This window comes from Talpa europaea (assembly GCF_964194135.1).
Source record: "Talpa europaea genome assembly, chromosome: 9".
NCBI classification, from domain to species: domain Eukaryota; kingdom Metazoa; phylum Chordata; class Mammalia; order Eulipotyphla; family Talpidae; genus Talpa; species Talpa europaea.
Genome location: NC_140076.1, coordinates 99,733,377 through 99,747,632, shown reverse-complemented (window position 1 = coordinate 99,747,632; position 14,256 = coordinate 99,733,377). Strand labels below are relative to the sequence as shown.

Below are 14,256 nucleotides of genomic sequence, written 5' to 3'. Positions count from 1 at the left end.
TTCTCCCTGTGTCCTCACATGAGGGGACACATGAGGAAACCCTATAGACTCTCTCTTACAAGGGCATTAATGCCATTCACAAGGGCTCCAACCTTAGGACCTAATCATTTCCCAAAGGCCCCACCTTTAAATACCATCACGTTGTAGACTTGGTTTCAACATAAGAATTTTGCAGACAGTCTTTCAGTCTGCTACCTATATAGCATGAGTTACTTAACTACACCAATGACTTATAGTGGAGAAGCTCTGTTGGACAACTGTTACTAAGAAAATGTCTCCCACTCTCAGTCAAAAACATGCTGACCGGGCCTCCCTGGTGGCACAAGCAGTTAAGAGGCAACCTATGAAGCTGTCCGCAGCCACTGCAGCAGGAGTTCAACCCCCAGCCAGGGAAGTGACCCACATGGCACAGCAGACCTCTTCTGTCTCACCTGCTGCTCCCCTCAGCAGTGTATTTCAGTAGATCTATCTGTTCTACTCCCCACTCTGTCTCTGGTGAATCCTCTCACCCACCCCACACCTCTGGCCTATACCCCAATTCTTGTATGCATAAATAAATAAATGTTTAAAAAAACATGCTGACCTTTCCTCTATGCCATTTTCCTGTCCTCTCTTATTTCTATCGAAGGTACCTAATGGGTAAGGACGCAGTGCCTTTCCTTCCAGGGGTCCTCCTGGATCAGGCACTGACCTCTTTTGTCCTTTCCCTTCCTTTTCCCCCTGCTTTTTCCTACTCTGAGGCAGAATGCTTCCATTCAGATTTGCATAGGTAAGCACATGCAAATAATACATGTGTGTGCATTATCAAATTTAATTGACACTTCATAAAGACAAGGACACTTTATCTGGCAAGGGAACAATAATTTAAAAACGAATATAAAGATGGATGAGCTTTGATAGAAAATGGAATATTTCCAAGTAGTCTAAGGGGAATTAACACAGTTTTGTTCAGAGAGTTTAGAGCAACCTCTGTAGCCACTCATGGCTATTTTGATAACTTTGAAAGCTAATTTTGTGACTATAGCCAGGTAGAGAAAATGTTTTTCTGAGAAAATAATTTTTCCACCTAAACCTAGGCATTGTTTTTTCTTAGGTTTATGTGATCTAATCAATTAAACCAAAGGGAATTCCCTCTTGCCAACAAGAAGAAAGGGAAGGTAATGGTAAGAATAATTTACAGCATTATAGTTTTGTGCTTCATAAAAGGTGCTTCTCACCCACCTGCAGTACCCAGGAAGCAGGTAGCGTGCTAGCACTCCCTGGTGAACAGAATTATCACCTGAAAGAGAGTGGTAAACAGTAATGACAGTTGCAAAAATCTAGAAATGTCCTAAGTGTGTACTATTGCAGATGGAACCATATTTAATTCCCACAGCAACAGCAAAGAAAATTTACATGGACAGGGAAATTCTGAGGAAAATCAGTGACCTGCAGAAGCATATGCATTAATTACCTTTAAGGTGACTGTTTTGCAGATTGCTAAGATTACAGGGAAAAGTCTGAGCTGAATTTAGGGAGCGGGGATGGAGTTGAAAATCCTGGGTTTGAAACCCAATCCATATAATAACTAGATGGAACTAGACAGGTGATTTCTCTTCTGTGATGTAATTACAGTTCCCCTGTATAAGACAACTGACTGAATTATCACAAATTAATTTTTTGGTTATATAGTAGGTGCTTAACACAAGTTACTTCTCCCTTGCAATAATGATTCCCTTAATAGGATTTTCATACTAGGATACCCTTATAGATAGATGTATTTCATGGATTTAAAAGTTTATACAGATTGCCCTTGTCATACATAGCACATGTGGCAGAAAATATTACAATGTAAAATGTTGCATACATTAGTGTCATAGCAACAGCAAAACAATCCCATGGTTTCTTGCCAAGACAAATATGATTATACATTACTGTGCTCTCTGCAGTAAATTCCTTTGAGGTTTCAGAATGCTGTGTATGAATAACCACGGCAATCTATTTAAAATTCTGTTGCTATTCTATAATGCAAATCTTTGTTTTACAGAGCTGCTGAACTATAATATAAATGTTATACAGGACCTTGTCAAAACAACTTTATTAGTGATCCGATATTGGAATAGTTAGTGAAACTAAATGTATTCATATTTTAGGCATTCTCTTCGATCTAAACTTTGAGCACTTTTGAAAAATATTTTAAGCAAAACAATGTTTATATGCTATACTCTTTCCTCATCAGTTAAATTTAATTTTGCTTAAAAAAAGTCAATGGAAAATGCAAGCTAAAAAATTCCAACATCACCCTTTTAAGGTTAGAAAAACTAGCACATTTCATTATTACTATGCCATATGTCACTTTTCCTATTTATGCTCTAGTATTTATGCCTCAGTATTTATTTCTCCACATTATTTATAAATCATAATATACTACACAAAGAATAAAAGATTTTTTTATTTCTCTAAAAGATCTTTTATAAAAGCATCTTTCAGTAAATTACTTTGGAGTATAAACATCTGTTCTCCTATCATCTGTATGGATAACTATGGAGCTGATGACTGCATCTTTAGATTGTGACTCCTGCAATCATTAGTTAAGAAGCAAATAAAACTCTGATGATTTAAAAAAATCATTCCTAATGCGCATTATTATAGATGAGAAACTGCTTATACCAATTCATACCCCACTTTTCTTACATTTGTGTCCACAGGAGGTACTTTAATCAGAGTACCATAATACTATGAAGATTTTTTTTTGGTAAAGAAAATGCTAACTTTTATTCAATTAAAACTAGAAAAATGAACAGTGATCTCACTCACTATTTTATGAACAACCATTTTGTATTGTTTGTTATTTCCATTAAAAAAGTAACCGGTGGGGCCCCCCTGGTGGCTCAGGGGGTTAAGACATAGCATTATGAAGCGATCCCCAGCCTGGGAGCTAACTCACATGGCACAGCAGACCTCGCCTAACTCGCCCACTACTCCCCTCAGCAGTGTATTTCAGTCAGTCTGCCTGTTTTGCTAAACACTCTGTCTCTGGTGAATCCTCTCACACCCTCTACCCCTGCACCTCTGGCCTGTACTCCAGTTCCTGTATGCATAAATAAATAAATCTTTAAAAAAAAAAAACAAACAAACAACCACCTCCCTGGTGGTGCAGGCAGTTGAGCACAGCACTGTGAAGCTGTCCGCAGCCTCTGCAATGCCAGTTTGATGCCCGCTGGCCTTGGAACAACCCACATGGCGCAGCAGACCTCTTGTCTCGCCTGCTGCTCCCCTCAGCAGTGTATTTTGTCAGTCTGCCTGTTCTGTTCCCCGCTCTGTCTCTGGTGAATCCTCTCACCCTCCCACGCATCTGGCCTGTACCCCAGTTCTTGTATAAATAAAATAAATCTTTAAAAAATAAAAATAAAAAAAATTTAAAAAAGCAACCGGCCATCCATATGTATTATTTAAAATTTGAAAATCTGGATAAACAAAACAAAATGAATAGGAAGTATCCATATTCTACTACAGTAGTCACTGAAAATGCTTTCTTAAAGTAGCTTTCCAGACCCATGAATGTACCTGTGGGGTTTGTGTACTGAACAGGACTGCCCTGGGTGATCTTTTTGGTACCCTGCTCTAGCACATATAAAAGTATTTCATAGGCAATGGTTACAGATCAATAATCACACCAAGCGTAATAGTTAATCTTCAATGAGAGCTTAAAAAGCGTCTGGAATTATGCAAAGAATTTTACACATAAAATATCATGTTGCTTTTTATAGAACTCATTTGAGTGTGTCTTATTTCTGTTTTCCAGTAACTTGCCCAAGGTCACACAATTTGTGTGAAACAAGAATATGGAACCATATTTCCCATTTCCTCTCATGTTCTGAATTTATCACTTCAAAGTTCAAATTCCTAAGCAGTGTATTATGCAAAATGACACAATTACACTGAAAAAGTTCTAATTCATTTACATAAATCACTACCTGGCTAGAGAACTGTTTGTACTTCCACTATTCCACAACTATAAAAATACACCACAATAGGGCCTCCCTGGTGGCGCAGCGGCTGAGCACTGGGTTGCGAAGCTGCCCGCAGCCTCTGCAGCACTGGTTCGATCCCCGGCTGCTCCCTGACCACCAGAGGAGGGTCCCACATGGCGCGCAGACCTCTCCTGCCACCCGCTGCTCCCCTCAGCAGTGTACTTCGGTCCTTCTGCCTGCGCTGCTCCCTGCTCTGGCTCTGGTGAATTCTCTCACCCTCCCGCGCTTCTGACTGTACCCAGTGCTTGTACAAATAAATAAATAAATCTTTAAAAAAAAAAAAAATACACCACAATAAAAAGTCTAAAATGTCTGTCAGTTCAATTAGTTATTTGCAATATTAAATCATTAAGTGGAAATACTGAAAATGTTTCAAGACTTTTGCTTTGATTCATACCTTTATGTCCGCACCCAATAATGGAGAATATTCTCAATCATCTTCACCATAGTCATCTTCTAGGTCAAAAATAAACAAAGTAAATTATTTTGGTTTGTATGTTTTTAATATCTTCTCACATTTTATATCTTTCTTTTGCAACTGATTAGACTTTAATAACTGACAAAGACTAGACATCACTTGTCTTTTAGGCTTAATTCATATATAACTAATGGTTCTAATTTTTTTAATTGGAGTTTGTGAGGGCATTAATATATAACTTGTAAAATTAACTTGTAAAATTCCCCTTTCTTACCATACAATTTTATGAATTTTGACAAGGGCATATCACCATAATCACGTTCATTATCACCTTAAAATATTTCCCCTTTTCCCCTTCTTCATTCCCAACTCCTGGCAACTACTGATCTGTTATCTCTTCCTATAGTTTCACCTTTTTTTTTTTTTAATTCCTATCATATGATGTCATATAAATGGACTCAGATGTAGCCTTTATGTCTGGCTTCTTTCACTTACCATAATGCATTTGAAATTCATTCATATTATTACCTGCATCTATTTTTGGTTTTTTTTTTTTCCCTTTTCACTGCAGGATAGAATGCACAGATTTTCTTGTTGTTATCCATGAACCAATTGAAGGACATCTGGGCTATCTGCAGTTTTTCACAATAACGAATAAAACTGGTATAAAAGTCTATGAACAGGTTTTTGTGTGAATTTTTTTATATATGTATCTTAAATACTGAGGGATACAACTGCTGGGGCTATGGTAACTATATTTGCCTTTATAAAAATTTTTCCAAAGTGTCTGTGTCATAGTTAACAGCCCTTATGGTTTTGATTGATTCTGAACTGAATGTTGATATGGCTCAGTCACATTTTTACTGACTAGTATTTTTGAAAATAGGCAAGTTTTTCTAATGAGGAGTTTTAATCAGCTTCTCTTTATACAAGTTATTGTTGCATTTGATCCAGTGTCTACATTCTCTAATTCTTCTCTACTAGTGGCATGAGGCAGCTTGTTTAGTAAATATAAAGCATTTTTTAAAGCTAGAGAAATTAAACCATTTAGTTATATATTTAAAAATGAATGTAAAACAAAACATCGGTACAATTTGTGGATGTTACCCTCCCTATTGGTTTGTTATATGCAGTAAAATTTTATCTGTAATTAGATTTGGAATAAACGAAATATGCAATAAAACAAATACCAAATAAGTAACACTATGGCACATTTTCAGGACTCATGAGCTTTTATAATCTAGCGGGGAGATAGATCATTATATAAGAAAATATGGAGCAGGCATACATGACTATTAGAGACCACAAAAGGGGACTCATCCAAACTTAACAACGCTGGAAACATCTCTAATAAGGGGAGACTGCAGAACTGTTACCCAAGTAATTACCCAAGTAATTTCTTCAGAGGAACAAGATTGTACACAGATTTATTTGGTAGATGAGGTAAGAGACTTGAGGATTTCATTCAACAGTATTAGGTGGGGTCCAGAATAAGTGGGAAAAACAATAGAATTGAAAAGGAGCAAGATGAAGTGAAATACACAAATCGAGTCTGGAAATTTCCAAACTGGCCAAAGAAATTTCATAGTGTGAGGGAGCCAGAATAGGAGGTAAATTGGGATTTGGTATTTCTGGCATGGTTAATGGTTGAGAGAATAGTTGTAACTACAGGCTAAAAGAGTGGTGAACAGGAGGTCACTGGAGTTAGAAAGCTTATGAAACTTCTCAGAGTAGACAGATACCCAAATCCACCAAAGTCAAAGGAAAGCAACAAATTTTTGCTACAGATCTTCTCAACACCTTTATGGAATCAACTATGAAGCTTAGGCAAGGAATACGATGAGTGCGTCTTCCCAAACATATTTGAAAACAACTTTGTTTTTAAGACGCACTCAGGATTCCTAGCTTTTTTTAAGGCAACGCTCTTTTTCCCAGAGAACCGATGGCATTCTAAAGAAAATATTCATTTTACATATCTGATAACGCTTTCTTTACTAACCAGTTACTTTTCTACAACTTCAGGCGGCTCTCAGACTAGTGTAAAAGGGAATCCATCACTTGCAGCACTTACAAAACCGGCATATTTCCAGCTGCATGCCAGAGACTCTGATCCAGTGGACCTGGGCTTGGGACTGGTGATCTGAACTGTTACAGGCTCCTCAGGTGATCTGGATACCCTGGTGCAGCTGGTACAGTGCTTTCTGATACAGTGTTTTTCAAAATTGGCTGCACGTTAAAATCACCTGGAGAGCTTTTGGAACTCCCTTGACCAAGCCACCTCAAAACAATTAAACCCAAACCTGTGGGGTTGAATCCGGATGTTTTTAAAGCCCCCAGGTGATTCCAATTTGCAGCCAAGACCAAGAATCAGTGCTCCTAAAGCACCAGCGTGGAAAGCCTTCAGCTTCTTTGGCTCCCTAGGACTTGGAAATACTTCATAAGATCTGTAGCTTATGCTCCAATAAATGCTGAGCCTGCCTCTGATTTAATTAGCTTATTAGGAAAAAGCTGCCTAGAGATTTCTCTTTTCTCTAGGAGGTTAACAACTCCACCAGAGAGTAGCTCTTAGTACCTTTCTCCAAAGAGTACAAAAAGGAATCTCCTGGATGGAAACACAACTCTGTGTTAATATAAAACTTTGAGCTACAACAGAAGCGCCATAGCAAAGAAAAGGTTGCCAAAAAGTCACTTTTCCCAAGAGAAATTTTAGCTTTTGTCTCCCTATCTCCAATTTCTTGAAATAAGAAATTGCTTCACATAAATTTTACAATCTGTTTTGTGGCCTCAAATGTGGAATTCTGATAATTTCTCATTACTACAATACTTATCTGTTCTAGGACATCCCCAAAAGGAAATGGAATGGCCTGGGGGTGACTCTTCACCAATGCACTTAAAAAAGACCCAAGGGCAGGCACAGAGAGAATGGTTAATAAAGGGTTTATTTACAGGGGGATAAAAAGAGAGGCAAGGGAGAGAGAGATTAATTACTCAATACATCCTACCTGCAATGCTGCCCCATGACCCCGGCACTCCCTGCAGGTAGGCAAAAACCCAAGACTCCCAGGTGCACCAGTGTTGTGTTTTATATCAAGAGTGGCTGCTTAACTCCACCCTTAGTTCCCAGCAATCTCCCCCTTCAAGAAGTCAAGGGTCATGGTGGTTTCACAGCATGATGGGAGTTGCAGTATTCAGAGCCTGGACTTGCTACTATGTGGGGGCGGAGTCCATTAAACATCAATGCGTGAAGTTCATTCAGGACATACTGTTCCTCCCACAAAACCAACTTCACACCTACCAGGAGCAATTGTAAATTGATAGTCTTAGAGCTCACACGCCTTGCCCCACTGATTTTCTTCCTCCTCTTTTTTGCCCATTTTGCCCCTTCAAAGGACACAACGAAGCAAGCAAGCAAATAAAATAAAGGGGGTCAATACTTGGTGATGACATCTATCTACCCCTGATAAAATATAGACTGCATCTTACAGAATTAGTGACTTTGTCATAGGACTGTGCTGCCTAATCCTAAATTCTTAATGCTAAATGTTTGGGTTTGTTTTTTTTTTTTTTTTTCCCCCAGGATTAAAACTATAGTTTGTGTTTTAGGGGAAAGATACTGTGTATTCTGTCACAGAAGCAAGACCTTGCATTTTTGCACTTTGCAATCAAAGATGGATACTTCTATAGCACAACACAATATAAATCACCTCATAGCAATTTAAGATTCGTTTCTGCCACCAAATGAGCTTGCACCAATCTTATAAGAAACATTTGGGTTTTAAAGTTTTCTATAATTGTGACATTTCAAACAATTATTTTTAAATTCTGGATTTTTTTCTTTTTTTCTTTTGTTTCTGTAACTTTTCTAAATTGTACAGGTATGTTTGAATAGAGACAAGGACCTTTGTGTATTTAATCATATTTAATCTTCATAAACATCTACTTAAATAGGTAATGTTATTTCCTTTTCACAGATGAGAAAGCTGGGATTTTGAAAAGATAAATTGCTTAAAAAATTCCCCCTCTCACAGAGCCCATCTCAACCGGTTGACAACACGCTTCCTCACTGTAACACATCTACTTACCATGCAGCTTCCTTACCAAGAGTGCTAAAGACAAATCACTGAACTGAAAATATTATATTCACTTATTTCCTTTTATATTTAGGTTAAAAACTGACTGCTGGTGCAACAGACCTCTTCTGTCTTGCCCCTGCTTCTCTTAGCAGTGTATTTCAATAAATCTGCCTTTTCTGTTGTCAAGAAAAAAAAAACACTAATAAACTCACATGAAAATGTTACCGAGCAGCCCCAATATACAACGGGTTGCCTGGCTGTGGGTCCTCACATTCTTTCCCCCCTAACAAAAACACAAAGACTGTTTATAATCATCTTGAAAGAAACTGAAACACTATTTAACCTCAGCATTTGATCTAACATTATGGCAACATACAGTTTTAAATAAAGCAGTACTACGTCCAAGTAATAAGTCAGCATTTAAATAAAAACTTAAATAATGTATAATACACATTTTGTAGGTGTCCCGAATCGAACCTATTGAGAATGATCAAGAAGAAAATTCACAGGAAAAGTCCTTTAAAGACTGTCTTGCAAGGCTCTTCAGCTGGATATTGGGAATAAGCCACCGTGAACACCTTCAATTAAGGCAATAAACGTATGTGCGCTTGAGCGCACTGGTGCTGGAGTTCGATTGCAAAGCTAAGGCCAATATAGAAAAATCTGTCCTTCTGTGTAGATCTCCATTAAAACCTAAAGGAATCTGGGCACCAGATCACTGTGGTGGTTATTCATTTTTCATATATATATATTGAATTTTTCACCGATCTTTTTACTCATTAATTGTGATTTAATATTTCTCAAAGTCAAGTAGCCCTGAATAATAATGACATGTTAGTGTGTTTTCCTGCCTGCTAGGCTCTTTTTTGCATTTACCCATTTTTTACAATGGGAAATCACAAGTAGGAGATTTTGTCTTTGCCAAATTTTTATGTAATAAATAAATGATTTTTTTTAAATTATAGGGTATAATTTCTATAAATGGAGGTATAAAAGAAAGAATAAAGTGGAGGACTTAAAACATTAAAAAAATATACTATAGATATCAGAATTTATCAAATTTGTGAATCCAAAACTGCTTTTTAGATGCATGGGCTTATTCTGATGGGAACTCTGCACTCAAGGAACAGACTCAGTATTTTGCTTGCTGATTTGCTGTGATAAGGAATGCTTTCTAATGAATGTAACAGCCTGGTCTTCAACTCTTTGGTGTCAAGATGTCATCTCTATAAGCCTCGGTGTATTTGAAAGGGAACTGCCAAGAAAAGGAAATCTTTCCCTGTTACAGAGTCATAGACCTGGAAATGTAAAGTAAATAACAAGTTTGCTTCCTTAACAAGCATATCTAAACAAGGTCTGGCAGCCTGCTAGGCTGACTGATCTCCAAAGCCACCCTCCAAGATCTGTTTTCTCCCCTTTTCTTGTGTCAAGAATTTGTATGCTAACTAACCAACTTTATCAATGTAAAGTGGTTATGTATAAAAGAAACTCTAGACCAGGGCTCAGACCTTATGGGACTACCCAGGTCTGAGACCTCATGTATGAGCGATAAAGCTTTCCTGACCTTACCAGTCCTGAAATACTGCTTGTTCTTCCCCTGCCTGGGTAAAAGGCTAGAATTTATTTCTGCAACATATTACGGAAGGTGTCAGTAATGGCACTAAAAATTACATGACCCCTTTCCTTTTGGGATTCCCAGTCAAACGTTTGTGCATGAGTTTTTGGTTTGCCTAGTGTGTGTTTGCACTATCATCTAATCAGCTTTAATGTTGTTGCATATTAAGAATTTAGCCAGATTAAAAATAGAAATCCCTCGTTGCCTCATTTGCCCCCAGAGAGTTCACTCCTCAGGCAGATGATCTGAAAATATTAAATGCAATTTTGGTTTTTGGTGCTACTAAGAAAAATGCTGATGGGGAAGTATGCAATAACATCACTTTCTGCATAGGAATTTGCTATCTGTATATTTCAAAGTATGAATGTACGGTCTTTGCTAATGTAATTTTTATGACATAGAATGATAGGAACATAAATGATAAGGATCTTAAGTAATTGACTTGTCCTTTTTCTAGATTCCTTCGGGGAAAACCTCCTCTGTGCCAGAAGAGAATTAACCCTGTTTTTTAAAGCCTACTGAGATAAATAATCCATCTCCTTCAGTCTGTGGTGTGGGTTCATTGGCTCTTAGACATCGAAGTTAATAAACAGATGGCCCTGTGCTGCAGAGTACTCCTCTCATGTACTTAGACCTATTATTAAATTCCCCCTGTATTTCCTCTTCCCAATGCCCAGTCACTTCACAGTTATGTTTTCATCTGTTTCTCTCGCTGCTAACAAGCACCTTTAAATGATAGACCCTCAGGAGGAGGTCAATAGGAAAAAAATCATCTCAGAGGTTAAAACTTAAGCTTGCTGTGTAACTGAACATGTGCTAACGGGGGGGGGGGGGGGGGGGGGGGGGGGGATGGTGTTTCCACAGAACCCTGAGACTGAGAGCTGAAAATGTCATCAGTCTAGAAATAAACTGTTACTGAGCCTCCCTGGTGGCCTAGAGGTTAAATCTCAGCACTATCACTGCTAGGGCCTGACTTTGATCCTTGGCCAGGAAGGTAACCCACATGGCGCAGCAGACCTCTCCTCTCTCACCGGCTGCTCTTCTCAACAGTGTATTTCAGTACATACCTGTTCTGCTCCCCATTCTGTCTCTGGTGAATCCTTTCACACCCCTTCCTCACACACCTCTGACCTGCACCCTAGTTCTTCTATGCTAAAATATTTTTTTTAAATAGAAATAACTGTTACCTGTGTAGTTTTACTTGGCAACGACAGCATAAGGAAAAGGGTAATATCGTTTAGGATTAACGGACAGCGAAAGGAAGATCTTATTGCCACCATGATGTGGTTTTTATTTTTATTTTTTATTTTTTTAAAGATTTATTTATGTATACAAGAGCTGGGGTACAGGCCAGAGATGCAGGGGGTGAGAGGATTCACCAGAGACAGAGTGGGGAACAGAACAGGCAGATTGACTGAAGTACACTGCTGAGGGGAGCAGCGGGCAAGTCAGGAGAGGTCTGCTGCACCATGATGTGGTTTTTAAATTCCAAGAACGAATCCTGTATTTCTTAGATTTCAATGGCACAGAGTTTCACATTCAATGCCTTGTCAAAGGTAATCTAATATCACTATTTGGGAGAGTCCTGACTTAAGTATATTGTCCCTATGATTAACATCCACTTTCCTCCTCAGTATGTCCAGGGTTAGAGGACCATTTATATAATCTCCCTGCATCTGTGGCAGATTCTTTATCACTCTCTCCAGATTTTACTTGTCACTTGGTTTCTTCTTTACTTCAATCCTCCCTGCAACGATCATCCATGATCTGGTTCTGATCACTTTTTGCTCTATTGAGATCTGCTAATATTTCAGGCCTAGCTTCCAAGGTCATGGCTGTCCCCTCCACCTGGGATCAACTTCAGCAGATTGAATGAGCCCTTTGGACACTTCATTATCTACAGCAAGAAAACACTGCTATCTAGGCCAGGGACCTTTGCAACACCTTGCATTTTTCTCATCTCCCTTCCTTTCAACTGTCACTTCTTCATCCTTTCCGTACCCACCAGTTAGCACTGATTGATTAATCTTCAATTTGTATTTTTTAAGATTTATTCATTAAAAAAAATATTTATTTATGCTTACAAGAACCGGGGTGTAGACCAGAGTTGCTGGGGTGAGAGGACTCACCAGAGAGAGTGGGGAGCAAAACAGGCAGATCTACTGAAATACACTGTTGAGAGGAGCAGCGGGTGTGTCAGAAGAGATGCTGGTGATACCTTGATAGCACTCTTAACCCCTGTGCCACCAGGGAAGCCCCTAATCTTCAATTTATATTTTACCATTTTTCCAGCAATTACAATGTGCTAGGTCCTGTTTAGTGGGCTGGCACTCCTGTCAATTTTGTAGCAAGAGCCTGTGTATCAGATTGTATTATCTCAATTCATAGATTTTAAGTCCCCACAGGGTCACTGGAAATAAAACTGTGATGCATGATTTTCAGTTTTTATGCAATCGTAGTGCATTAAATAACTCTGATAAATGGTTTTGTTCTAAAGTTATCCTTGTGCTTTTGTAGGGAAAGCTTAGAGAGGAGCTGCTGAATCTCCAAAATCTCATCATGCATTTTTTAATAGGAAATTAGTTGCTAAGGTCTTGTGAGTAGTAAAAAGTCAACATACACTGCTCATTGCTCATCCACTACTCATATTTTTTTTTTCTCTAGGTTTAAGTGGGTCAAACCTAGAAATAATACTTTAATCGGTAGTGTTATCCTTCTAGTTGTGGTTTAATATGCTTAATTTCAGTGAAATTTTTTCTTCACACACATCTTAAGTATATTTTAACTAGTGCAAACCCATTAGCTTGAAAGTTACATATATACATGGAAGAAATAGGGTGGCAATCATTATATGAAATTCTATTTATGATGTCTTTGACTTAAAAAGAGAACACAAAAACCAAATGAAAAACAGTCCAAAGTGATAATGTGCTCCTAAGATCCCTTTGTAATCCTGCTCTTAATGGTGGGCTGTTTTTAGATCTTGACATATCCCTATATGTGGTGTGATTAATTATGCCTTATCAATTTTCCAGTGCACTATTTCAGCAGCCATGACAGGGCCTGTTGCTTGTCTGAATCCATTTAAATATTAGCAATTATGCACGGTTTCTTGGTACACAATCCTGTTGCTTAAAAAAAAATAGAGTGTGAAGAATTTTCTGGTTGAGGTAAACAATAGAAATTGCAGCCTGGTGCTTGGATTCATGCATCAAAAATGAAGTGTTTAAGTAGATCTTTGTCAGTTAGCAAATGCTGTTTTAGTCTGAGCATTTTGCCACCTCATTCTATGCCATCTGTCTCACAGGGAGTAATTAATCTGAAACTCCAGTGCAGCATTAAAATTCCATTAACACTGAACAGAATATTAACGTGTCTGGTATTGCCATTTTTATCTTTGCAAATTTCCTCTTAATTTTAAATAAAGTAGGTATAACATTTTAATCTATTTGGTTAATTAGGAATATTGAATAAAATATATAATTAGCAGCTAAGTTTAGGTAATAATACACTGAACTTAGTTTAATAATGCTGTATCTTTCTGCAATGTGAACATATATTGGGCAGTTTTAAACTAGGCTAGTGGTTATTCAGAAAAGCTCTAAGTGTCTTAAAAGCCAATTCCCCCCAAGACACTGACTCTGTCACTCCTTTTCCTTTTACAGAACCACATCACTGCCTTCGCAGAAGTCACATGATATTGATGCAGACGGCTTTGCACTGCACTGGACATCATCCCTCTTCACCATCCATCCATAACACCCAAAGTTTATTTGATTACAAGACTTTATAAAGTTGTCTAATAATTTTATAATTTTTCAAATCAGTGTTAATCTATCTGTTTCCCCCACTAGACTGTGAGCTCCTCAAGGGCAGGACTGTGTCTTTTTCTTCTCTGACTCCCCAGCACCTACAGCAAAGACCTGCACAAAGTAGGTGTTCAATAAAAACATGTTGACAGGCTGGACAAATTCTTAAATCAAATGTTCACTTTTGTTTCTCACAGAATCACTGCAATGATGTGAAAAACACAAGTCCTATTTGTAGAGGAATCCCTCCATTTTGGGCTAGTTAAGCTTTTTAATTTTTCTTATATCTGTTTAGCAGTAAACCATATTTCATTTGAAGTGGACTTGG

General features: G+C 38.0%; 1 protein-coding gene across 2 annotated transcripts in view; it reads left to right on the top strand.

The window, feature by feature from the left end:
• The window catches only part of PLPPR5 (phospholipid phosphatase related 5), a gene marked incomplete at both ends in the record, with an annotated part of 111,917 nt that extends 98,100 nt beyond the window's left edge, over positions 1-13,817 (top strand). For both annotated transcript variants that reach the window (XM_084244168.1, XM_084244167.1), the window contains one exon: positions 13,785-13,817. In XM_084244168.1, the coding sequence (XP_084100294.1) occupies positions 13,785-13,817 (33 nt within the window). The remainder of the gene's footprint in view (positions 1-13,784) is intronic.
• Positions 13,818-14,256: the final 439 nt, after the last annotated feature.